Source organism: Neoarius graeffei, chromosome 8, assembly GCF_027579695.1.
Source record: "Neoarius graeffei isolate fNeoGra1 chromosome 8, fNeoGra1.pri, whole genome shotgun sequence".
Taxonomy (NCBI): Eukaryota; Metazoa; Chordata; class Actinopteri; order Siluriformes; family Ariidae; genus Neoarius; species Neoarius graeffei.
This window is the reverse complement of record NC_083576.1, coordinates 79717109-79743061: the sequence shown is the minus strand read 5'-3', so window position 1 is coordinate 79743061 and position 25953 is coordinate 79717109. Positions and strand designations below refer to the sequence as shown.

The window sequence follows — 25953 nt, the reverse complement described above, 5'->3', positions numbered from 1 at the left end:
GTCATTTTCATGGAGAAATCAAGAATTATGTTCAATTCCACAAGGGGGGCTAATAATTTTGAGTTCAACTGTATCTGGATCTTAGATCCGCATACATGTACAGATTTGGATCAAAATCTAGTCAATTGTTTCTTGGCCCATGGCTCACCTTTCCACCAAATTTAGTCCAAATCTGTTCACTACTTTTTGAGTTATGTTGGAAACAAACAGAGGTGAAAACATAACCTCCTCCAACAAAAAAATTTAAATATACAAATGTAATTTGGTCTACGTTATCATCCAAAGCATTTCTAAAGTACAGACGTTACTTTAGGCCACGCCCCCTACCTGAACCTGAGGCCGAACTACCGTATGCGTTCACACCTTAGACTGTTTTTATTTCAACGACATCAATTTTAGAGCAACGGTTTTTAGAGCTGCTTGACTAAGTTTAGAGTAAAACTACGTTACTGTTCCATTAAATTTGATCCATTAGGTTCATACATAGGATTGAGCATACATTGGGCATTGGTTATTTACAATTGTTACGAAATGTGTCAGTGACTGATTCTAGGGCCAGATCTTTTTATATATATTTTTACTTGGCCAAAAATCATGCGATAAATCATCTCGTCAAGACAACCTAGTCGCACAAGCTAATCAAATGTGTCTTAACCATGGAATAGCTCTTAAGTATATTTTTGATGATCATTATGCACGATATTGCCAATGCACCCTGAGATGTTTTAACAGAGATCATGGCCTGGTCAATTCTATTCACCAGTTATTGCTAAGTCATGATCTATATGACAAAAGTTCTTAATATGATGCTCATGCCATTTAAAATTTTTTAACATGATTATTTCTAATTGTTGCTGTATGTCTATTGTTCTGATTTTATGCATTTAATTTTATGTTCTCTCCTTTTGGAGGCGATAAACACACTACTACTATATGAAGTGTATTTATCTGGAAATAAATTGGCCTGCATGTGAAGTGGAGATGAAACACTGAGCAAAGTAAACAAACGTCCTGTTCTATCAGCGGGTTTAACTACATTAACCACACCTCTAACAGAACCACGGATCTGTCTCAGAAGTACAAGTTTATTCAGCTGGAACCTTTAACATGTGCAAGCAAGCGTACTTTTCGTAGATTAGTAGGTGGTCTATAGTCTCAAGCTCGGCGCCAAATGCTCAAGACGCTCCTTTGGGACAGCTGAGTCTAGGACCGGCGTGTTTCAGGAGTTTTATGGAGCACTTTTGATCTCTGAGAAGCCTGAAGCTCTGCTCAGCAGGGGGAGGACAGAACTATGGATGCTTCAAATCCCAACCCTCAAAACTTGTCAATTCAGACAGGTCACATTTTAATTAGTGACTGACCCTCGCTTGCATCGACTGACGTCTGGAAGGCATGCCACGCCTTTGTTTTCAGCAGAGGGTTCAGTCTGAGCACTAACACCGGTTCTCGGTTCTACCATCCAGAGGTCTCGGAGTACTGCTTAAACCCGTGAACAGAGCAGTGCAGAATTCATCTCATCTCATCTCATTATCTCTAGCCGCTTTATCCTGTTCTACAGGGTCGCAGGCAAGCTGGAGCCTATCCCAGCTGACTACAGGCGAAAGGCGGGGTACACCCTGGACAAGTCGCCAGGTCATCACAGGGCTGACACATAGACACAGACAACCATTCACACTCACATTCACACCTACGGTCAATTTAGAGTCACCAGTTAACCTAACCTGCATGTCTTTGGACTGTGGGGGAAACCGGAGCACCTGGAGGAAACCCACGCGGACACAGGGAGAACATGCAAACTCCGTACAGAAAGGCCCTCACCGGCCCCGGGGCTCGAACCCGGACCTTCTTGCTGTGAGGCGACAGCGCTAACCACTACACCACTGCGCCGCCCTGTGAATAAAATATTTCAGGAAAATAAAAAGGCAAGTAAATAAACAGAGCTGGTGGTGAGCCATAGTAGACAAGCCTTAAATGGGGAGAGAGAGAGAGGGAGAGAGAGAGAGAGAGAGATTTGAACCCTACAAAAACCACCAACGCACTTAAAAAAAACACAGTCAACCAAACAAGGGGGATAAACTGATAGAACAAGTGATAGAGCAGGAAATGAGTAGTGGGTGGGATAAACTGACAGTGATAGAATAGCAGAGGGATAAAATAAGAGTGGTAGAGTGATCGTGTTAGACAGACGAACTGAAAGTGATAGAGAATGGTAAAAAATGGATAGATGATAAACTGATAGTGGAAAACATAGATTGGACAAACTGATAAAATGATAGAGGGACAGATGGATAAACTGACAGAGCGAAAGAGTAGTACTAGAATAAATTGATAAACAGACAAAGTGATAGAGGGACAAACTGATAAAGCGATAAAGCAGGACAGGGTTAAACTGATGAATTGAGAGAATGATAGCGGGACACTGATCGAGGGATAGAGTCGTACTAGGATAAACTGATAAACAGACAGTGATAGAGGGGCAAACTGAGAAGGCGATAAAGCAAGAGAGGGTTAAATTGATTAACTGATAGAATGATAGAAGGATAAACTGCTACACTGATGGAGTATGATAGGAATTAACTGATAAAGTGATGGAGTAGTACGAGGATAAACTGATAAACCGACAGAATGATAGAGGGACAAACTGATAAAGCGATCAAGCAAGCGAGGGTTTAACTGATTAACTGACAGAATGATAGAGGAATAGATGGATAAACTGATAAAGTGACAGTAGTACGAGGAGAAACTGATAAACCGACAGAATGATAGAGGGACAAACTGGTAAAGCGATCAAGCAAGCGAGGGTTTAACTGATTAACTGACAGAATGATAGAGGGATAGACGGATAAACTAATAGAGCGATAGAGTAGCACTAGAATAAACTGATAAACAGACAGAGTGATAGAGGGACAAACAAAGTGTTAAAGCAAGAGAGAGATAAACTGATAGAATGATATAGGGATAGATGGATAAACTGATAAAGTGACAGTAGTACGAGGATAAACTGATAAACCGACAGAATGATAGAGGGACAAACTGATAAAGCGATCAAGCAAGCGAGGGTTTAACTGATTAACTGATAGAATGATAGAGGGATAGACAGATAAACTAATAGAGCGATAGAGTAGCACGAGAATAAACTGATAAACAGACAGAGTGATAGAGGGACAAACAAAGCGATAAAGCAAGAGAGAGATAAACTGATAGAATGATATAGGGATAGATGGAAAAACTGCTACACTGATGGAGTATGATAGGAATTAACTGATAAAGTGATGGAGTAGTACGAGGATAAACTGATAAACCGACAGAATGATAGAGGGACAAACTGATAAAGCGATCAAGCAAGCGAGGGTTTAACTGATTAACTGATAGAATGATAGAGGAATAGATGGATAAACTGATAAAGTGACAGTAGTACGAGGATAAACTGATAAACCGACAGAATGATAGAGGGACAAACTGGTAAAGCGATCAAGCAAGCGAGGGTTTAACTGATTAACTGACAGAATGATAGAGGGATAGACGGATAAACTAATAGAGCGATAGAGTAGCACTAGAATAAACTGATAAACAGACAGAGTGATAGAGGGACAAACAAAGCGATAAAGCAAGAGAGAGATAAACTGATAGAATGATATAGGGATAGATGGAAAAACTGCTACAGTGATGGAGTATGATAGGAATTAACTGACAGAGCGATACAGTAGTACTACAATAAACTGATAAACAGAGTGATCGAGGGACAAACTGATAAAGTGATAAAGCAAGAGAGGGATAAACTGAGTGATAGAGGGATAAAGTGTGAGTGACGGAGAGAGATAAAGTTACTGACCGAGCCCAAAAAGAGGATATAGAGAGATAAAGAAAAAAGTGATGGACAGATAGATAAAGTGAGTGGCAGAGGAATAAATTGAAAGAGATATTAGAGTTGATAGAGAGATGGAGTGATAGCGTGATGGACAGATCTGAGAGTACCTCGGCTTTGTGCTGCTTGTCGTCTCTCTCTGTGTGGTTGTGATCCTCCTCCATACTGACCAGCTTCAGCTTCAGATACGAAACCTCATCCATCAAATCCAGCTTCTGAGTCTCCAACGAGGTGCGGTTCAGTAGCTCCTACACACACACACACACACACAGTATGGGCAACACAAAACACAACGAGACTTTCTGCTGCTCTACAAGTTTCCCAAGATCAAATCCTGGGCCCCTGCCAAGCACCACTAAATATACACACTCAACCAACACTATTTTTACTTCCTCTGTGCCCCCCTAATGTGTGTTTCTCTGCATTCCTCTGTCTATCAGCTAATTTCAGCAGAACCCCTGCACTCCAGAGCGAAGTCTCAGCTGAGAACGGACCTAATGTCCCATGATACTCCTCAGAGAAGAAGGAGAAAGCTGATGAGAAAGCTGGACTATCGTTTTTACCTTCTGCACTGAACAGAGGCTGATGTCGGATCAGTGAGCTCGACCCGAGACACTGGGTGGATTAGGATCTGGGTGATTGCATGCTTTCCACACACACTTTCTCACACAGTAATCCACTGATAAAGTCTATACTATATAAAGATCATTGCTACCAAGTTAGTCACATGAGAAAATGCTCAGTCTCCGCCTTGCATTTCACAATGGCTTCTCCCGTTCCAAGGAGAAAACACTTCTGCTTTATGTTGTCAGTTAGTCGAATAAAAACTGATCTGGAAGACTTGAACTGAATTAAACTTAAAGGTGCAATCTGTATTTGTCAGCGATGTCTAAAGGTGCTGACTGTACCATTTTAAAAGTATTGTCTGTTGTGTTAATGGTTTAAGTTTCAGTGTATAAATATTAAAGGTGCAATCTGTAATTTTGACAGGTTCAGTGTATGACATTTAAAGGTGCGGTCTGTAATGTTTAAAGGTTCAGTGCCGGTGGTGTCATGGTTAGCGCTGTCCCCTCACAGCAAGAAGGTCCGGGTTCGAGCCCCGTGGCCGGCGAGGGCCTTTCTGTGCGGAGTTTGCATGTTCTCCCCATGTCCGCGTGGGTTTCCTCCGGGTGCTCCGGTTTCCTCCACAGTCCAAAGACATGCAGGTTAGGTTAACTGGTGACTCTAAATTGACCGTAGGTGTGAATGTGAGTGTGAATGGTTGTCTGTGTGTCAGCCCTGTGATGACCTGGCGACTTGTCCAGGGTGTACCCCGCCTTTCGCCTGTAGTCAGCTGGGATAGGCTCCAGCTCGCCTGCGACCCTGTAGAACAGGATAAAGCGGCTAGAGATAATGAGATGAGATGAGGTTCAGTGTATAATGTTTAAAGGTGCAGCCCATAATTGTTTAAGGTTCAGTGTATAAGTTTAAAGGTGCAGTCTGTAATTTTGAACAGTTCAGTATATAATGTTTAAAGGTGCGGTCTGTAATTTTTAAAGGTTCAGTGTATAAATGTATAAAAGTTCAGTGTATAATGTTTAAAGGGGTACCAAATATAATATATACAGTTGCTGATGTGACAAAGTAACGTATTCTTAAGTATTCTATCAAATTTATATACTAGAAAACAACGAAATATCTTGGTAATTGTAAATATAATACTTTATATGCTAAACCGCACAAGAGTTGACATTTTTAAAAGACCATGACATCAGCGCTACCCACCGCACAAGCGGAACTCTCTGAAATAGAGGAGATAAGCGTGTAATCATGGCGTCGGGCGCATCAAGTGAAAGCGACAGCTCTGTCGAATCATACGAAGAGATCCCGCAAGACGCACTGCAAGCAGGCTATGGCTTAGAAGGGTACCGGTTTGAACCTAGGAGAGGTACTCTCGACTCCGGTGATGAAATAAGAGAAGAAAGCTCGGATGACGGCGAGGATGAGACTGATGCTGACCATGGGCATGGCGAGCGTGGGGCAGAGCGTCTGCGTGCAGGTGACACGGCGTGGTGCTCGTGCGGAAAATGTAACGTGGAGTTGCTCACGAGTCCAGCAGAATTTATTTGCTGCAATGAGATAGGTGCCACCCGTGGACTTGCGAAATCGTCGCAAGAGGCAGAAACAGGTATTTCACACGTGCTATTCCCAACCTCAATGAGCCAACACAACTGGGCACATACATACGTCATGAGTGTTACGCAGAGAAAATGAACGTGCATTCTGATTGGATAAAATTAATATCATGGCGGGCTGTTCAAACTGCGGAAATAGTTTGCTCGAACTACTTTCAAAACACTATAACTTTCCAACCTTAGAACAAAAAACTTTTGTAAGTCTTGAATAAGGTTCGTTAATGTGTGTTTTATTCTATATATTACCCTCTGTTCCGCTTTAAAGGTGCCATCTGTAATTTTCAAAGGTTCAGTGTATAAGGTTTAAAGGTGCAGTCTGTAATTTTTAAAGGTTCAGGCATAATGTTTAAATATGCCATCTGGAATTTTTAATGGTTCAGGGTACAATGTTTAAAGGTGCAGTCTGTAATTTTTAACGGACAGTGTATAATGTTTAAAGGTGCAGTCTGTAGTTTTTAATGGGACAGTGTATAATGTATAAAAGTTCAGTGTATAACGCTTAAAGGTGCAGTTTAGAATGTTTCAAGGTGCAGTATGTGAATGCTTAAAACAGTTTTAAAACCAGTATTAATAACCTAATTTCAAAGCTTACAAAGACAGATCCACAATTTTACTTTCTTAAATTTAGTTTTTTGTTTATACTCTTCCAATTTCAAAATGAGTTTTGCCTCCAGTTAGACTGCGAATTGGCCTAGTGGTTAACGTGTCCGCCTCTCGACCAGGAGATCGCGAGTTCTACTCGTTGTCAGGTCATACCAAAGACCATCATAAAAATGGAACCTACTACCGTCTGGCAAGGCACGCTGCGATACAAATGCGAGCGGGGAAGTCAAACTCTCACGGTTACCAGAGGACCCGCCCCCCCACTGTAACCCTAGCTGTATAGGCGAGAGGCCGAGGGCTATTGAGGTATTTCACCTGACGTCACAGGGTCACGTGACGCCCCGGTGTCCGCCATTTTGAACATCAAGCTAGCTAATGTCAACAACAGTAGCTGGTATGTTACTGTAGCAATGTTTACGTTCAGTCATTTGGATGACTGTTAAAACCTTTCAGCCTCAAGTTTTTCCTTTACTGGATTTACTAGTTTACTGAGCTAGCGCGCTCGGGCAAGCTGGGAGCTAGCGCGCGCTAGCTCCCCGGCGGCCGGCGCGCGCTAGCTCCCCGGCGGCCGGCGCGCGCTAGCTCCCCGGCGGCCGGCGCGCGCTAGCTCCCCGGCGGCCGGCGCGCGCTAGCTCCCAGCTTGCCCGAGCGCGCTAGCTCAGTAAACTAGTAAATCCAGTAAAGGAAAAAACTTGAGACTGAAAGGTTTTAACAGTCATCCAAATGACTGAACGTAAACATTGCTACAGTAACATACCAGCTACTGTTGTTGACATTAGCTAGTGCTAACAGCTAGCTGCTAGTGCACTACTACAACTACACCGACCCTAATAATACAGTTCTTGGTCATTGTCTGGTAACAGCAAATTTATAACGGGCCATGTCTCAACAGACTAAGAAGTTATTTCAATGACATTTAATAACATTTTGTTTATCCTGAGGACCGAAAGTAAATGAAAATGTGAACAAACCTTAGCTGTAATAAGATGGCGACCACCGGCTCCAGGGACGACCCGCTGATGTAGGCATGTTACCCAGCCTGACACAAAATATTTGTAGGCATCCAAACTCTTATACGCTTTCAGATCAATACCTGTGTATGGCAATGGGTTTTTAATGACATAGGTATACAGATCATGTGGGCCGAAGTCAGGTAAAGACGAGGGCGAAAGGCGGGGTACACCCTGCTGACTACGGGCGAAAGGCAGGGTACACCCTGGACAAGTCGCCAGGTCATCACAGGGCTGACACATAGACACAGACAACCATTCACACTCACATTCACACCTACGGTCAATTTAGAGTCACCAGTTAACCTAACCTGCATGTCTTTGGACTGTGGGGGAAACCGGAGCACCCGGAGGAAACCCACGCGGACACAGGGAGAACATGCAAACTCCACACAGAAAGGCCCTCGCCGGCCCCGGGGCTCGAACCCAGGACCTTCTTGCTGTGAGGCGACAGCGCTAACCACTACACCACCGTGCCGCCTATGCATGTACATGCAAATTAAAAATAAACACCACTCTGTCCTCCATTATGTAACATTAGCCAAGTTAGCCGGTTAGCTAGCTATTGAGAGAATTTCAAGATCAGAAAACGAGAGTAAATGTTTTAAAAGTAAAACAAACACAGATCAAATTCCAGTCTGAATCCACCATCCAGTGTAGTAGACACGAGCATCATTACAGAAGACTAACGGAGTGCACTAGGGATTCATTATGACACATGTCTGCAATTGGACACTGCTGGTGCATCAAAGGGCAATGACTGAAAGAGCTTTGGGCTTATCAGGAGGTGACTCATGACTGGGTTTATCGGCTTGTGCAGAACACATCCAGCGGCTGTGTAAACACACTCTCAGACGTACCCATCCCACACGATAGACCTTAAACACAGGGCTTGGCCCAGCCAATTTATGACTCGCTGTTTTAAGAGGCAATTAAACAAATTCCACATAATCGGCACTGGTGAGACTCGTGCCTTGGATATTCAGCAAGAAGGAAGCGGAAATGTGGGAAAACGAACACAGCTGAATGTCGGTTACACATTTATGCTGATGATTGCTGTATGATTTACAGCTGAAACCCAAATCAAGCTCAACATGGACAGTATACATGCGAAGATTTCACACTATCTACAGAACATCATGGATATGAATCATGATGGAAATATTAGTTATATTAGTAACTCACAGTGGCGAAGCGTGACTATTAGAGCTGGGACTTGAGCTCCGCAAAAACTTAGCCAGACACCAAACAAGCAATAGGGTAAAGGATTTTGCAAGGGATTAGCGACAGGGTGCCAGGTCGCTCCGTTGTGTGCCGTTGTCAACGTTGATTTTAAAGGGGAACAGAGGGCAATATATAGAGTAAATATAACAATAAAACACACATTAACGAACCTTATTCAAGACTTACAAAAGTTTTTTGTTCTAAGGTTGGAAAGTTATAGTGTTTTGAAAGTAGCTCGAGCAAACTATTTCCGCAGTTTGAACAGCCCGCCATGATATTAATTTTATCCAATCAGAATGCACGTTCATTTTCTCTGCGTAGCACTCATGACGTATGTATGTGCCCAGTTGTGTTGGCTCATTGAGGTTGGGAATAGCACGTGTGAATCGGAAAGTAGGATGAATTGTAAGTGATCGGCTACACAATGCCACAGTGTGTTGCTTTCGGGTGTAATAACAGGACCGATGGAAAGCATAACGATCCTCCAGACGTGTCTTTTCACTCGTTTCCGCTGAAAAACACCAAGCGAGTTCGAGCTTTCTTCTCTTCTTTCGTCATCACCGGAGTCGAGAGTACCTCTCCTAGGTTCAAACTGGTACCCTTCTAAGCCATAGCCTGCTTGCAGTGTGTCTTGCGGGATCTCTTCGTATGATTCGACAGAGCTGTCGCTTTCACTTGATGTGCCCGACGCCATGATTACATGCTTCTCTCCTAGTGCAGTGGGTAGGGCTGACGTCACGGTCTTTTAAAAATGGCGACTCTTGTGCGGTTTAGCGTATAAACTATTATATTTACAATTACCAAGATATTTCGTTGTTTTCTAGTATATAAATTTGATAGAATACTTAAGAATACGTTACTTTGTCACATCAGCAACTGTATATATTATATTTGGTACCCCTTTAAAAGTAACTAAGTAAACTACACAGGGAAATGAATACTTAAGTCTGAGTGAAAAATATTATGGTGAGCGTGCAGCATGGAAGAAGAGTCTGGAGACAGAAATCTTAGTTTCTCGGTCATTAGCCTGTGCCACTTGCTCTTGATAGCATTCGCTAACACTACTGATGAACGCTACACTGGCTGGAAGGTGACTTCACTGCTGTGCTGACAGTGCTGACTCGCAGTTAAACTTGCGCTGGGGTTCGAGAAGGCCGAGGGGGATAAATTTTTGGTCCCTCCCACTATAAATCCAAATCTGATTTGGTTAATTCATCTGTCACTTCCTACATAAACATACACTGCCATGGTCTTCTGTCCTGGCAATGAAGTCCTAACCAATGAGTGAGCAGCTCTAAACTCTTCTCAGCCTAGAGACAAACAAACAAAAAAAATCTCATTGGATAACTCAATTTTAATGTTTTCAGGACAGTAATCCTTTCATTTCTGAAGCAAATTTGATAGTCTGTGAAGGTTCTCAGTCATCCAGGTCATCGTAAACCGTAGGTGCTAAAGAAGGCGACTGGACTTGCTTGAAATCCTTGAAGAAGTTTCACCCCTAATCCGAAAAGCTTCTTCAGGTCTGTCTGACTAGTGGAGAGTTCCAGGTATCCAGGTATTTCCAGGTCAATGACCCATGTGACCTCAACGACTCTCCTTAGGGTTGCTTTTGGTCCACTCGAGGATAAATTCCTGGAACTCCCCACTAGTCAGACAGAACTGAAGAAGTCTTTTGGATGAGAGGTGAAATGTCTCATCTCATCTCATCTCATTATCTGTAGCCGCTTTATCCCGTCCTACAGGGTCGCAGGCAAGCTGGAGCCTATCCCAGCTGACCACGGGCGAAAGGTGGGGTACACCCTGGACAAGTCGCCAGGTCATCACAGGGCTGACACATAGACACAGACAACCATTCACACTCACATTCACACCTACGCTCAATTTAGAGTCACCAGTTAACCTAACCTGCATGTCTTTGGACTGTGGGGGAAACCGGAGCACCCGGAGGAAACCCACGCGGACACGGGGAGAACATGCAAACTCCGCACAGAAAGGCCCTCACCGGCCACAGGGCTCGAACCCAGACCTTCTTGCTATGAGGCGACAGCACTAACCACTACACCACCGTGCCACCAAGAGGTGAAATGTCTTCAAGGATTTCAAGCAAGTCCAGTTGCCTTCTTTAGCACCGACAAATTTGAGAGAAAATGAGGCCAAATTCGAAGAGAATAATTATAATGAAATTATGAAAGAATGAAAGAAAGTAAATATAACTTTTTAAATGCTGATATGTTTGGGCCTTCTCTGAAGGCCTACCGGTTCCCCTCTGGTAACTCATAATAGTAACTAGTCGAGTTCATGCTCTTGAATGAGGTTAAATGGATGATGGACCGTAACATTGAACCTTTTCTGTGTTTCCTAATCTAATGGACTAGGACGTGTTCAATAACCGTATTTTGTATACAGCTAACTTTTGTATTTTTACTAGTGCTGTCAAAAATGTCGCGTTATTAACGCGTTAACTTGACTCAATTTTAACGGCGATAATTTTTTTATCGCGAGATTAACGCTCTGTGGCATGATGTAGGTTTTTCATAAGCTTTTGAAACTGCCAGGAACTTGGAACAGAGACTTTGCTTAGAAAAACGATAGCAGCTAGACTGTAATGCCACGCCCCGCACAGCCAGAGTCCTCTGCCCTCCTCCCCCCCAAAGAATCAACGCGGGCAGGGCGCGCTAGTAGAGATGGGATTTATGGCTCTTTGATGGGATCCGCATCTTTGTGATCCGTTCTTTGAAAAGAGCCGTTCAAAAGACTGGCTCATTTGGCTCTTTTTAAATATTCATTCAGTTTTAAGAAGACAGCGTCTAAAGAAGCCAGATCCCTCTGAACTGTAAACTCAATGCTATCCCAGAAATCCTTCCTGTAATATGCAAATTTGGCCGCCTCTGATTGGACAGCGCGACGCATCAACAGGCAGAAAGTGTAAAAGTACAAAATGTGTTAAGTGAGCTGAAACAGTAAAGATCAGATTCAATGCAATATTTATCAACGAACAACTTAAAGTTAATATAATAGTGTACTTTATATTATAATCAAGCATGTCAAGCCTACCGTCACTGTGTAACCTGTCTCTTTGATTAGACTAACTCAAGCAGTAAATCACTTCACTCATGGTTCTTTTGCTAGCCCCGGTGCTCGGCTTAGGTTTCACTTTGCAGTGGCTGTGTTAAGACGTGTTATGCTTTGCAATAAAAAAAACATTGGTACAAAGCAAGCCCATTCACATTTTTATGCTGATAAGAGAATTACAATGGTTTTTCATGTGACAAAAATGTGCGATTAAATTGCGATTAATCGCGAGTTAACTATGACAGTCGCGACATTAATCGCGATTAAATATTTTAATCGCTTGACAGCACTAATTTTTACAGATCTGTGATATAATTATTGCTCATGTGGGAAAACCCCCCAAATATGTCAGATTAACTTGTTAACGAATACATCTTTTCCATTTTTGTTAAATTGTCAAGTACAAGTCCTCTCAATATCAAAGCCATCTGTGACCATGAAGTTCAAGAAATCATAACTGGCCCTGCTTTCTTGGTGGGAAGGAAAAAAAACGAAACCAAAAAAACAACTGGCACCAAAATACAAGCTGTCCAAAAGCTCAGGACTCGATGAGAGTAAAACGACGTCAACTTCATTTTTATTATTTACAACATGTACTTGACACAGATCTTCACCCTTATACTCTATGCATCTTCTCAGCTGCTGTATCATGTTTTTGCAGATTTTACTCGACATATTATTCAAAGCAACATATTTGCTCAAGATACCGGTATTCGCGTTGGTTCCAGACACCCCGTAGATGTGAAACTCCAATCAGCTACTTGTTGCACCAAACAACAATGCAGTCAATTGTCACATCATTGCATGTACAGTGCGTAATGAAGAAGGCTGAGTTTGAAAGTGTTGTTTTGCTACAGTGGTTAATTAATAAATAAATTTAAAAAAGAGAGATTTTTGCCTTCCTGACCTTCATTTAAAGATTGAGTCTTGTAATTACCTCTGCAAACTTTGTTGGAGGAGGTTAAGTTTTTGCCTCTGTTTATTTGTCTGTTCCCAACATAAATCAAAAAGTAGTGAACAGATTTGGATGGAATTTGGAGGAAAGGTAGGCCATGGGTCAAGGAACTAATTGATTAGATTTTGATCTAAATCTGGATATGTTTGCGGATCCAGGATCCGGATATGTATGTGGATCCAGGATTTTTTTTTTTGTCTTTTCCCAACGTAAAGCCTCGGTCAAAACCAGGCGTACGTGGTCCTACAGCCGGTCTACGTGCAAAAAACGCAAGAAACGCATGGAGGGCGCGCGTGTGACATGCTGATTTTCGAGCCGCAGACCGGCCGCAGAGGTTCTTTGTCATGTCAAACAAACTCTACAGGCACTTACGTTTTTTTCAGGTTGCAAGACAAACTTACGGCCAACGTGCGTCTTTCTCCACGAACAAAAAAAAAACGCAGCGATTTGGGAAACGCCAAAAATCGCACGGCCAAAAAATCGTACGTCCGGTTGTGACCTAGGCTTAACTCAAAGTACTGAAAGGATTTGGATGAAATTTGGAGGAAAGGTAAGCCATGGGTCAAGGAACAATGTATTAGATTTTGATCCAAATCCAGGTAGGTACATGGATCCAGTATTTGTTTGCTTTTCCCAATGTCAAGTCAAGTTTATTTGTATAGCGCTTTTAACAATAAACATTGTCGCAAAGCAGCTTTACAGAATTTGAACGACTTAAAATATGAGCTAATTTATCCCTAATCTATCCCCAATGAGCAAGCCTGTGGCGACGGTGGCAAGGAAAAACTCCCTCAGATGACATGAGGAAGAAACCTCGAGAGGAACCAGACTCAAAAGGGAACCCATCCCCATCCAGGCAACAACAGACAACATAACTATAACATTAACAGTCCTAACATAAAGTCAGCTTTGTTGATGCTATAAACCCCCACTGACGGAAACCCAAGCGCAAAACCGTTTACGACAACCGTAATCCCAAAGTCAGCAAGTCAACTGCAGTCCCCAGCCACAAAAGCACCACTGCAAGAGTCCAGAGCGTCCTCCAGGCGCGACCCCCAACTGTCCACATGGGGCCATCTTCCACAGGAGCGATGCGATGAGACTCCAACCAGACACAGGGCACCAGGATGGATCAGGCAGATCCAATGTAACTTATAAAGTAGTGAACGGATTTGGATAAAATTTGGTGGACACCTTTAGTATTATCCTAGGTTCAAGTGATTTGATTTTCTCATCTCATCTCATTATCTCTAGCCGCTTTATCCTTCTACAGGGTCGCAGGCAAGCTGGAGCCTATCCCAGCTGACTACGGGCGAAAGGCGGGGTACACCCTGGACAAGTCGCCAGGTCATCACAGGGCTGACACATAGACACAGACAACCATTCACACTCACATTCACACCTACGGTCAATTTAGAGTCACCAGTTAACCTAACCTGCATGTCTTTGGACTGTGGGGGAAACCGGAGCACCCGGAAGAAACCCACGCAGACATGGGGAGAACATGCAAACTCCGCACAGAAAGGCCCTCGCCGGCCCCGGGGCTCGAACCCAGGACCTTCTTGCTGTGAGGCGACAGCGCTAACCACTACACCACCGTGCCGCCGTGATTTGATTTTGATGTTGATAATATATAGCTTGGTAGAGATATGCACTCTACCGTGTGCTCTTCTAGTTTATACACTCTTTTCTAATATGGGGTGGCCAAATTTCCAGTAGTACATCAGATTACTGCACTGTTAGCAACTAGTCACGCTTAAGTTCCTGAGCTTTGCAATTTGATTCATCCAAAAACGGCATTAAAAAAAAAAAAATCTTTTGACTGTGTAGAAATAAAAATAGCTAAAAACATGTATTCTTCCCACCAGATTTCAGAGATCGGTCATGCTAATGATTGTTTTTAACCATAAAATTATTTTTTTTCTTTTAAATAAATGATAAACACCCTAAAGCATGGCGGCACGGTGGTGTAGTGGTTAGCGCTGTCGCCTCACAGCAAGAAGGTCCAGGTTTGAACCCCGTGGCCGGCGAGGGCCTTTCTGTGCGGAGTTTGCATGTTCTCCCCGTGTCCGCGTGGGTTTCCTCCGGGTGCTCCGGTTTCCCCCACAGTCCAAAGACATGCAGGTTAGGTTAACTGGTGAGTCTAAATTGACCGTAGGTGTGAATGTGAGTGTGAATGGTTGTCTGTGTCTATGTGTCAGCCCTGTGATGACCTGGCGACTTGTCCAGGGTGTACCCCGCCTTTCGCCTGTAGTCAGCTGGGATAGGCTCCAGCTTGCCTGCGACCCTGCAGAACAGGATAAAGCAGCTAGAGATGATGAGATGTTCAGAGAAGCTCACTGCGATGCGAACCCTGCAGCACTCGAACCTGTCCAGGCAGGCAGACGTAGCCACGAGGACACACTATTTATCTGTCTATCTCTCCGTATCGCTCTCCTGCTCTGATTCTTTACATTCCTTCTATATCTGATTCTCATGTCTAGTGCATGTCTGAATGAAAACTCCTACAAATACGCTAACTTAGCATTTTTCCTTTGGTTATATGCACACAGTATACAGTTGATAAGCATGTGCATTTCCAGCATATAGATTTGATGTTTCCAGTGTTTTAGTGTTAACTCAGAAGACTATACTATCATTCAAACTGCATTTTATTGGCTAATTAAAAAAAAGAAAAAAGAATTATCCTCAGGAGATAATAAAAATAGATGGACTGAGTGCATATTGTCCAGTTGAATAATTAATGATACAAAAGGACTTATGACAGAACTAGAAATTTGTTTTGTAGTTATTTTGGTTTGAATGACGGGATTTTATTACTTTTCTGTTTAGAATGTTTGCCAGTCGGAAGAAACACAGCATGAACCCTGGAGAGCTTTATAGACTCGAAACTCTTGATGAGACCTGAATAGTTTATTTTCAAAGGATTCATAGATAAGATTTTCGTCTCCCATTTAATATCACAAACAGTCGTCAGTTTTAAACCGAATCAGGGACCATCTTGATCAAATCCAGCTCGAAAGACTTGAATTGCTTTGATTTTGACTGGAGTTTTTGATCAAACAATCCCAAAAAAATAAATCTCTCTTTACCTGTCACTACATAGCTGCAAACATTAATCATTAAAAGTTTTGTCCAAGTTCAGACTGAGGTCGCAAAAAAAAAAAAAATTAAGTAATGAAACAACAAAGAGGCTGATATTTAATCCAAATGCACTACTGGACCAAAAGTTTGTGAACACCTGACCATCGTACTAAAATAAACTCCATTCTTCTGGGAAGACTTTCCACTTTCCATGAGATTTTACGGTGTGTCTTTGGGGATTGGTCTTCATTCAGCCATAAGACGCTGATGTTGGGTGAGGAGTAATGTCTGGGGTGCAGTCGGTGATACCAATTCATCTCAAAGGTGTTCAGTGGGGTTGAGTTCAGTTAGAGTTCTGTGCAGGACACTCAAGTTCTTCCACTCCAACCTTAACACACCATGTCTTCATGGAGCTCAGGTTTGTGCACAGCAGTAATGCCATGCTGGAATAGGTTTGGGCTTCTTAGTTCCAGTGAAGAGGAACTGTAATGTTACAGCATATAAAGACGTTCTGTACAATTGTGTGGTTCCAACTTTGTGGCAACAGTTTGAGGAAGAATGATGGTCAGGTGTTCACATGCTTTACTCAAAACGTAGCCAAGATATGTCATTTGTTTCACACTGAAGTTTTGGTTTCTTGGCATGGTTGCAAACAAGTTACACATCTACAGTCCTGGGCAAAAGTCTTAGGCACATGTAAAGAAATGCTAGAGACCAAAAATCTCATCTCATCTCATTATCTGTAGCCGCTTTATCCTGTTCTACAGGGTCGCAGGCAAGCTGGAGCCTATCCCAGCTGACTACGGGTGAAAGGCGGGGTACACCCTGGACAAGTCGCCAGGTCATCACAGGGCTGACACATAGACACAGACAACCATTCACACTCACATTCACACCTACGGTCAATTTAGAGTCACCAGTTAACCTAACCTGCATGTCTTTGGACCGTGGGGGAAACCGGAGCACCCGGAGGAAACCCACGCGGACACGGGGAGAACATGCAAACTCCGCACAGAAAGGCCCTCGCCGGCCACGGGGCTCGAACCCGGACCTTCTTGCTGTGAGGCGACAGCACTAACCACTACACCACCGTGCCGCCCCCGAGACCAAAAATGCCTTAAAAAATAACGAAATGGAACGTTTTGATATTAAAAAAATATTATTAACAGTAATCAGTAAGCCGTAATAAATGAAACAAATTTAATATTTGGTGTAAGATAACCCTTTGCTGAAAAAAAAAAAATAGTCGTCTCAGGTCCAGTGAGTGCAGTTTGATAAGGAAATGAGCTGTAGGTTTTACTGAACATCTTACAGAACCAGCCACAGTTCTTCTGGACACTTTTGCCCCTTTTCCACCAAAGCAGTTCCAGGGCTGGTTCAGGGCCAGTGCTTAGTTTGGAACCGGGTTTTCTGTTTCCACCGACAAAGAACTGGCTCTGGGGCCAGAAAAACCGGTTCCAGGCTAGCACCAACTCTTTGCTGGGCCAGAGGAAAGAACCGCTTATGTCAGCGGGGAGGGCGGAGTTGTTAAGACCAACAACAATCACTAGACTGCAAAAGGTCGCCATTTTTAAGCGACGAGAAGCAGCAGCTGTACAAACGCGAAGTCATCCATTATTATTGTTGTTGTTGCAGCTTCTTCTCCGTGTTGTTGTTGCGTCGATGTTCGCGCCACGGTTTATGCAAACGCAGCAACGTAACTGACGTATACAGCGACGTAATAACGTGGCTTCCCTTAGCACCATGAGCGATGGAAAAGCAAACTGGTTCTCAGCTGGCTTGCAAGTTGAACGAGTTGTGAACCAGCACCAGCACTGGCCCCGAACCAGCCCTGGAACTGATTTGGTGGAAAAGGGGTATTTGACTGTCACACTCGCTTCTTCATCTTGCACCAAAACCCAGTAGCCTTCATTACGTTTTCTTTTTTCATCTGAAACATGTTCTCTTTAACAGTTATTCCATGAAATCGAGTCGTACATGAGCTGATAGTGACGAGGCGCGTAGCACCGAGTCGGCTATAAGCCATGGACGACGAGATTGAGTGGAATAACTGTTTTATTCTATCCGCATTCACTGGATTTTGAAAAGCAGAGCAGGTTTATTTTTATTTTTTTGCAAATTTGATAAATAAAAACTTTATACAAAGCATCTGACAAAATCATTTCCACTTAGAATGTAAATAAGCCAGCGAAATAACAGTTTCAAATTCTTGAAAAATAAAAAGATATGTTCTTACCATCAAATACTTTTATTATTCCATATTTTCTTACTTTTTTCCTTTTTTTTGGGGGGGGGGGTTCTTCTTCTTCAGGGTTTTTTTGGTGGTTGGCAAACCGATTTAAAGGTGCATTACCGCCACCGACAGGAGATATTGGGGGGGGGGGGGGGGGCTATATTCTTTAAGCTATTTCTGTTTCTTTTAAATACTTGATAAAAATTTTTGGGGTTTTGTTTTCGAGTAGAGTTTTTATTTCATCCTCGGTTGGTTCAGCAACACGCTCTGCTATTTGTTTTTCTCCACTCACGGTATATGAGCTGATATCCTAGTAGTAGAGGAGCCAATCAGAGCACGCGATTGCTCATATCCAGAGAATGTGGATAGAATAATATGTAATATTCTGCTCAGATACAAACATTTTTTTTTCTGTAACATTTAATTTTGTGCTGGAAAACGAACGTTTGGAATTCTAAAATGTTTTTGTACTGGCTCGATAATGTAGAAGTCATAAAATAGAAATCAATAACAAAGTTTGGATGAAAAAAAACAATAGGGTGCCGAAGACTTTGGCACAGTACAGTATATCACTTCCTTTCACGCCCACTTTGAACCATGTTTCAAACAGACGCACTGTTATCTAGCAAAATGGACAAACTTGTGGTATCGAGCTAAAAACTGAGCCAGAATGGTCCTCAGAGTGTAGAATGGTGCCATGTGACCAGCATCCTGTCTTCTGAGGTGAGTGTGTGTGTGTGTGTGTGTGTGTGTGTGTGTGTGTGTGTGTGTGTGTGTGTGTGTGTGAGACGAACAACACGCTAAGCTTCTCTTATTTTGCAAATCTAGAGAAGGAAACTGCACATACCAAACCTGTCCTGGATGATTGACTACATTTTGACTAAGGAGAAGGTTGAGCACATTCCTTTCTTGGCTTTATCACAGGAGATCAGATGAACAGACTGACAGTAGGCTGAAGTTTCTGGCCAAGCTGTTAGCGTGCTCGTACCTGCTGGAGCATTTCCTCTGTGGAGATAAGTTTGTGGTGATGTTCCTCCAGAGAGGCTTCCAGATCTCTGATCTTCTCTCCCTGAGCCTCCACCTGCTCCGTCAGGACACTCACCTACCACACACACACACACACACACACACACATATATATATGAACGCAACAGCTATATCACCGAAATCAACTGTCAGATTTCATTGTTTGAATAAGAAAGTTATCATTCATCGCTATATTCCAAGAAACAAAAATCCACATTTAAATACTTAAGATCACACTTAACATGTTTCTACTGAAACACAGTTCCTGAACTTTTCAGCTAAACGACACAACGAAACAACCCCAGCACCAGTATGGCATACGTTCCAAATTATTGAAGAATAACAAGACCGTCAATGACGCCGTAGCTCACTCCGGCCCCGTCTAGTCCAGAAGGAACGATCTAAAGTGGGTCACCTTGTGCAATAAATGGTGCAAGATATATACACTATATATAAACTATATATAGAAGCTATATACACCCTAGGAATACCGACCTATTTGCCAGAAAGAATCCAAAACGGCGAGGAATTGACCAAGAAGAAGCGATTTTTGTTGAACCGCTCATTAAGGATTAATCGGTTCATATCTTCATTATTAATTGCAATTATGCAAATTTGGGTGGAAGCCATATGCACCCCAGGCAGACCTACCTTCCTGCCAAACAGAATAAAAATTGGTGAAGAACTGAGAGAGAAGAAGCGATTTTCGTGAAATGTGGACAACGGTGGATGGACAACGGATGATGGCATAAACTCATCACCTGTCGGCCGGATGAGCTAATAATATAAAATGGAATTTAAAAAAAAAAATCCCATTATAGAAAGGAAATTTATGACCATCGTTATGGTGAAGTAACACTTCCATAAGGAGTCTCCAGTGTAACCGTGAAGTGCAAGTTTTACACCGGGGATGGTCTCCAACATTAAATGTAACTATAAAAGGATAAAAAGTACAATGTGTTATTCATTAATCATCTCATCTCATTATCTGTAGCCACTTTATCCTTCTACAGGGTCGCAGGCAAGCTGGAGCCTATCCCAGCTGACTACGGGCGAAAGGCGGGGTACACCCTGGACAAGTCGCCAGGTCATCACAGGGCTGACACATAGACACAGACAACCATTCACTCTCACATTCACACCTACGCTCAATTTAGAGTCACCAGTTAACCTAACCTGCATGTCTTTAGACTGTGGGGGAAACCGGAGCACCCGGAGGAAACCCACGCGGACACGGGGAGAACATGCAAACTCCGCACAGAAAGGCCCTCGCCGGCCACGGGGCTCGAACCCGGACCTTCTTGCTGTGAGGCGACAGTGCTAACCACTACACCACCATGCCACCCGCGCCTAAAGTTTCCATATAAATTTTCACCTTAGATAGTTGTTAGCTGTAGTGATATGAACACATTCGCGGAATAAAAGCTATTATTCTATCCACATTCACTAGATATGAGCAATCGTGCACTCTGATTGGCTACTCTACTACTAGGATATCAGCTCATATACAGTGAGTAGAGAAGAACAAAATGGCGACGCGTGGTGCTGAATCAACCGAGGACGAAATAAAAACTTGACTTGAAAACGAACCCCCCAAAAAATACCCCAAAAAAAGCAATAAAATATGGAACGAAAATATTTCATGGTAAGAACATACTGTGGGTGGCACGGTGGTGTAGTGGTTAGCGCTGTCGCCTCACAGCAAGAAGGTCCGGGTTCGAGCCCCGTGGCCGGCGAGGGCCTTTCTGTGTGGAGTTTGCATGTTGTCCGCGTGGGTTTCCTCCGGGTGCTCCGGTTTCCCCCACAGTCCAAAGACATGCAGGTTAGGTTAACTGGTGACTCTAAATTGAGCGTAGGTGTGAATGTGAGTGTGAATGGTTGTCTGTGTCTATGTGTCAGCCCTGTGATGACCTGGCGACTTGTCCAGGGTGTACCCCGCCTTTCGCCCGTAGTCAGCTGGGATAGGCTCCAGCTCGCCTGCGACCCTGTAGAAGGATAAAGCGAAATTGTCATTTCGCCAGTTTGTTTACATTCTAAGCGGAAATGATGTTTGCGGATGTTTTGTATGAAGTTTTTATTTGTCGAGTTTGCAAAAAAATAAAAATAAAAATGCTCTGTTTCTCAAAATCCAGTGAATGTGGCCAGAATAAAACAGTTATTCCATGAAATCAAGTCAGACATGATCTGATATCAGCTCACGTACGACTCGATTTTGTGTAATAACTGTTAAATCTTTACTCACACTCTACTCCACCCAAACAATAACCTTTCCTCACACACACACACACACACACACACACACACACACACACTAAAATCCTTCACTCATGTCATGCTCACTTAGCTCTACACACTGCCTAATCTTTGGTCAGATATTTTCACAGTGAGATAGAAACTCACCTGGTTTCACACACTGTTGAACACTCATCCAATCTCTCTCTCTCTCGCTCTCTTTTCTCCGTCTCTCTCTCGTTCTCGTTCAACACACCTCACATTTGCTTAACCCGAAAACCTTTCCCTCATAGTTTCACGCTACTTTAACAGCCTACTCCAGCAAGCTGCTAGCGATCACACACATCCTTTCTAAATACTGTATAAACGCAGAGTTGGTTCACTTTGTTGTTCAGTCTCGCCACAAAGCCAGCCCACCTGCAGCCCGACAGGTAAAAGGAGGAAGTGAGAGCTATGTGGGGGCCAATAGGATTTAGCAGTGGCTCGTGGCTCAAAACTTTCCACCAATCAGCAGGAGATCATGGAGAACCTCGAGGAATGTGGCAGAAGTGTGTCTGCAAGCACTGTGTGTGTGTGTGAGCCTTCTCATTCTGTGTCAGACAGATACAGCGACAAGAAATACAACCTCTTTTTTAGTCCACCACAAGGGCTGAAAGGCCTTTGTGAGGTCAAAGGAGATTTTCCGGCTTCTTAAACTTGTAGAAGAAGTAATGAAGTATAAAAACAAGTTAATCTCCTGCAAATGAAAAAGGTCATGAACTCAACCAAGCAGTTTAGTTTGTCATAAATAGCTGATGTGTGAAGTAGCGCAGTACAAAAACTCCTTTACTGTCTGTTAAGTAGAGTTTTCGGATATCTGTACCCTGTCAGAAATAGGGGTACAGTAGGAGTCCATTTCTGTCCCCAAAGGTACAATCTGTACTAATGCACCCTCTAGGGCTCATTATTGGACCTCAAGGTAACTGTGTTCCTTTTTAGGGCCAAAAAGCTACATATATGTTCCCAAGCAGTATATAAAGGGTACAAAAAAGTACCTTAGAGGGTCCTGATCCAGTGACAAGCCATTGAACCTTTAAAGGTACAATAATCCATCCATTATCCGTAATCGCGAACAGGGTCGCGAGCAAGCTGGAGCTTATCCCAACTGACTATGGGCAAGAGGTGGGGTACACCCTGGACAAGTCACCAGATCATCGCAGGGCTGACACATCGAGACAAACAACCATTCACACTCTCTCTCTCTCTCTCTCTCTCTCTCTCTCACACACACATTCACACCTACGATCGATTTAGAGCCACCAATTAGCCTAACCTGCATGTCTTTGGAATGTGAGGGAAACCGGAGCACCCGGAGGAAACCCATGCAGACACGGAGAGAACATGTAAACTCCGCACAGAAAGGCCCTTGTTGGTCACTGGGCTCGAACCCAGAACGTTCTTGCTGTGAGGCGACCGTGTACAGTCAATTTAGAGTCACCAGTTAACCTAACCTGCATGTCTTTGGACTGTGGGGGAAACCGGAGCACCCGGAGGAAACCCACGCAGACACGGGGAGAACATGCAAACTCCGCACAGAAAGGCCCTCACCGGCCACGGGGCTCGAACCCAGAACGTTCTTGCTGTGAGGCGACCGTGTACAGTCAATTTAGAGCCACCAATTAGCCAAACCTGCATGTATTTGGACTACACCACCATGCCACCTAAAGGTACAATAATGTACTTTATCATGTGACCCGTATGGACCTGCACGCGCTCTTAGAATAGAATAGAAAGAATAGAATAGAATAGAAAGTATAGAATAGAATAGAAAGCCTTTATTGTCATTATACAAGTACAATGAGATTTAATGAAACCATCAGGAAAAGTCACGTGACTGGGCAGATACGGATTTTTGAATCCGGTCTAGAAAAAAACATATGTGGCTCCGGATCCGTTTCCTTCACTTCCGCTGTTTTGTTCACTGGAGCAAACATTAATAAATATACAAAGTCTTGTTCTTTCAGGTGCTAGTGTCGCATCCGTTATTCCAAAAAAGCGGCGTTTTGTTATCGAGTCATTATCAGATGAAGAAGACTGAACTGACTCGACTGCCGACTCGACTCTACAGGTAGTCGTCAACTTACGACCTATGCGACTTACAACCGATCGACTTTACGACCGTCTTGTTAAGTGTTTCCCAGCTGAGCTAGCTGAGTGTACGACAGTTTCCGCCCCAGCTCCCGGCAGCGCCCAGCATCCAGCCAGTGTTGCCAGATACTGCTGACGGTTTCCAGCCCAAAATATGTTCAAAACCCGCCAAAATGCGCTTAAAGGTCCCATGGCATGAAATTTTCACTTTCTGAGGTTTTTTAATGTTAAAATGAGTTCCTCTGACCTTCTTAAGTCACCCCAGTGGCTAGAAATTTCATAATGTGTAAACCAAACTATGCCCAACATTTGAGAATGGCGCGTCAAAACGGCGCGTTGATAAGCTCTTCCCTTTACTACGTCAGCAAGGGAGATGATCCACACGCCCCCGCTCTGGATTCCCACCCACTGTATGGATTGCCCAGTTGTAGTGAGGAGACCATAGAGGACACAACAACATGGCATCACCTAAGCGAGCGAAACATGGAAATTGCGCTGTACATGGATGTGACAACACAGAAAGGAGTCTGTTTTTACTGCCGACGGGAGAGCCCCTGAAGACGCAGTGCCTTAATTTTATTTACTTCAATAATACGCCGTCGAGTCTACCTAAGACGGTGTATGTTTGTCGGAAGCATTTTCCTGAGGAATGTTTCCACAACTTGGGACAGTACAGGGCAGGTTTTGCACATCAACTGTCACTGAAGCCTGGGTCCGTACTGAGCATCCCTGCCGCATCAGCCACAAACACCGAACAAGTAAGTGTATAACTGTTAAGTCGTTTTGCCGTGTTTTAAAATCGGTGCGTTTGCAATGGCTACATTAGCTGTGCAGCTAACCGCTTCCTGCAGTTAGCCAGGTACTCTGCGCTACCTGTTATAATAGCCAATCAAAACAGTTTTTACAAAGACACCCACATTCTTTTTTTAACTCACTCGTTCATTTTATTTGTTTATTTGTTCAGTAAAAACCCAAACATTTGTTGAATTTATTTTATTTCCTTGCGTCGCACCTTAATGACGTCAGCGTGCGGTATTTTTCCCTGATTCTGGGCCGGGGTGTCGTGAGTGGCAGAGCAGCTCCATCACTGCGATCCATTGAAAGTCAGCCCTAGAGCCAATCTTTTGTCGGGAGCCGAGGTCATGCGGGCGGCCCTCCAGCGGCACCGGCCCACCGTGGAGGCAGCGGTTCTCCCAGGGGCGAGTTGGGGGGAGGAAACGGCAAAGTCCCCACTCCTCCATGGTAAAACTGCTCAGTTTTACCATGGGCCTCAGGCTGAAAAAACCCAAACAAAGTCCCAGTTTTACCATGGGCTTGAGTTGTACCATTTTTTTAGACAGGGCGGACGGACCAGGGCATTCGCCCGCCTGGCCGTGCCCGACGAGGAGCGCTCTCGGCCGGCTTGGGAGGCAGACGGCAGCCCCTCCCCCTCCCCCCATGGCACGCCCCCACCCTCTACCCTTCCCCGCCTCCTGCTTCTCATTAGCAAAACGACGCACTGGGAAAAGCGCTGAAATGGGGCTTTCTTCCAGGAGGCTATATCTACGTTCCGAGGGTTCATTTCGAGAAAGGCTGCGGATATAACATCCGGAAGCCTCCACGATCCCGTTTAAAGCATCAACAAACCACCATGCCATGGGTCCTTTAAAACCGCCCAATCTGGCAACATTGCATCCAGCCTCTTCTATTATGTGTGCAGTGTTTCGCTGGACAAACAACGAGCGAGCTACAGCGCGCGTACGGCTTAACCAGATCTTGTGCTATAACGTGCACAGCTGGTAATCAAAGTAACTTTCACTTTTCTGTTCTGTGTCCAGTGTCCAAAATGAAAAGTTAGTTTTCAACTGTTCAGCAAAAAAAAAATGTAATTAAAACGATTGTGTTGTTGAAATGATGTGTTTGCAATTTATTTATAATCAAAAACTGATACAGGTGGATGAAAGAGTGATAGTGTGATAAAAAAGTACTATACTAGTACTACTGAGTGATAAGAAGTCCTAGTGAATGCTTGATAAGTAGACAATAAGAAATAATTAGGTGTATTTTTCGGCACGCGCACTATGACTCAAAATAATATACTGGCAAGAAATAAAAGTTACTTTCACCCCTGAGTATGCAGTGTTTGACTTAAACCAAATAATGAGCCAAGGTAACGAAATAAGAAAATGTTGATAAAATAAGACTTTAAGATGATTACAATATCATTACACATCACAATATACTTACGTTCATTTAACATAGGCCGACTTACGACCAGATCGGTTTACGACCGGTCAGTCGTAACCAAACGCAGTCGTAAGTCGACGACTACCTGTATTTTGTTTTGTGTCGACTTAATAGGCTTGTAC

General features: G+C 43.5%; 1 protein-coding gene across 12 annotated transcripts in view; it reads right to left on the bottom strand.

The window, feature by feature from the left end:
• ppfibp2b (PPFIA binding protein 2b) overlaps window positions 1-25953 on the bottom strand; it is a 276871-nt gene that overhangs the window by 89349 nt on the left and 161569 nt on the right. For 11 of the 12 annotated variants that reach the window (XM_060928294.1, XM_060928299.1, XM_060928300.1 and 8 more), the window contains 2 exons: window positions 19209-19322; window positions 3976-4113 (listed from right to left, as the gene is read on the bottom strand). In XM_060928294.1, coding sequence (XP_060784277.1) covers window positions 3976-4113; window positions 19209-19322 — 252 coding nt within the window. Of the gene's footprint in view, window positions 1-3975; window positions 4114-19208; window positions 19323-21646; window positions 21874-25953 lie in introns of those variants that run through there. The other variant, XM_060928306.1, reaches the window with a different exon arrangement.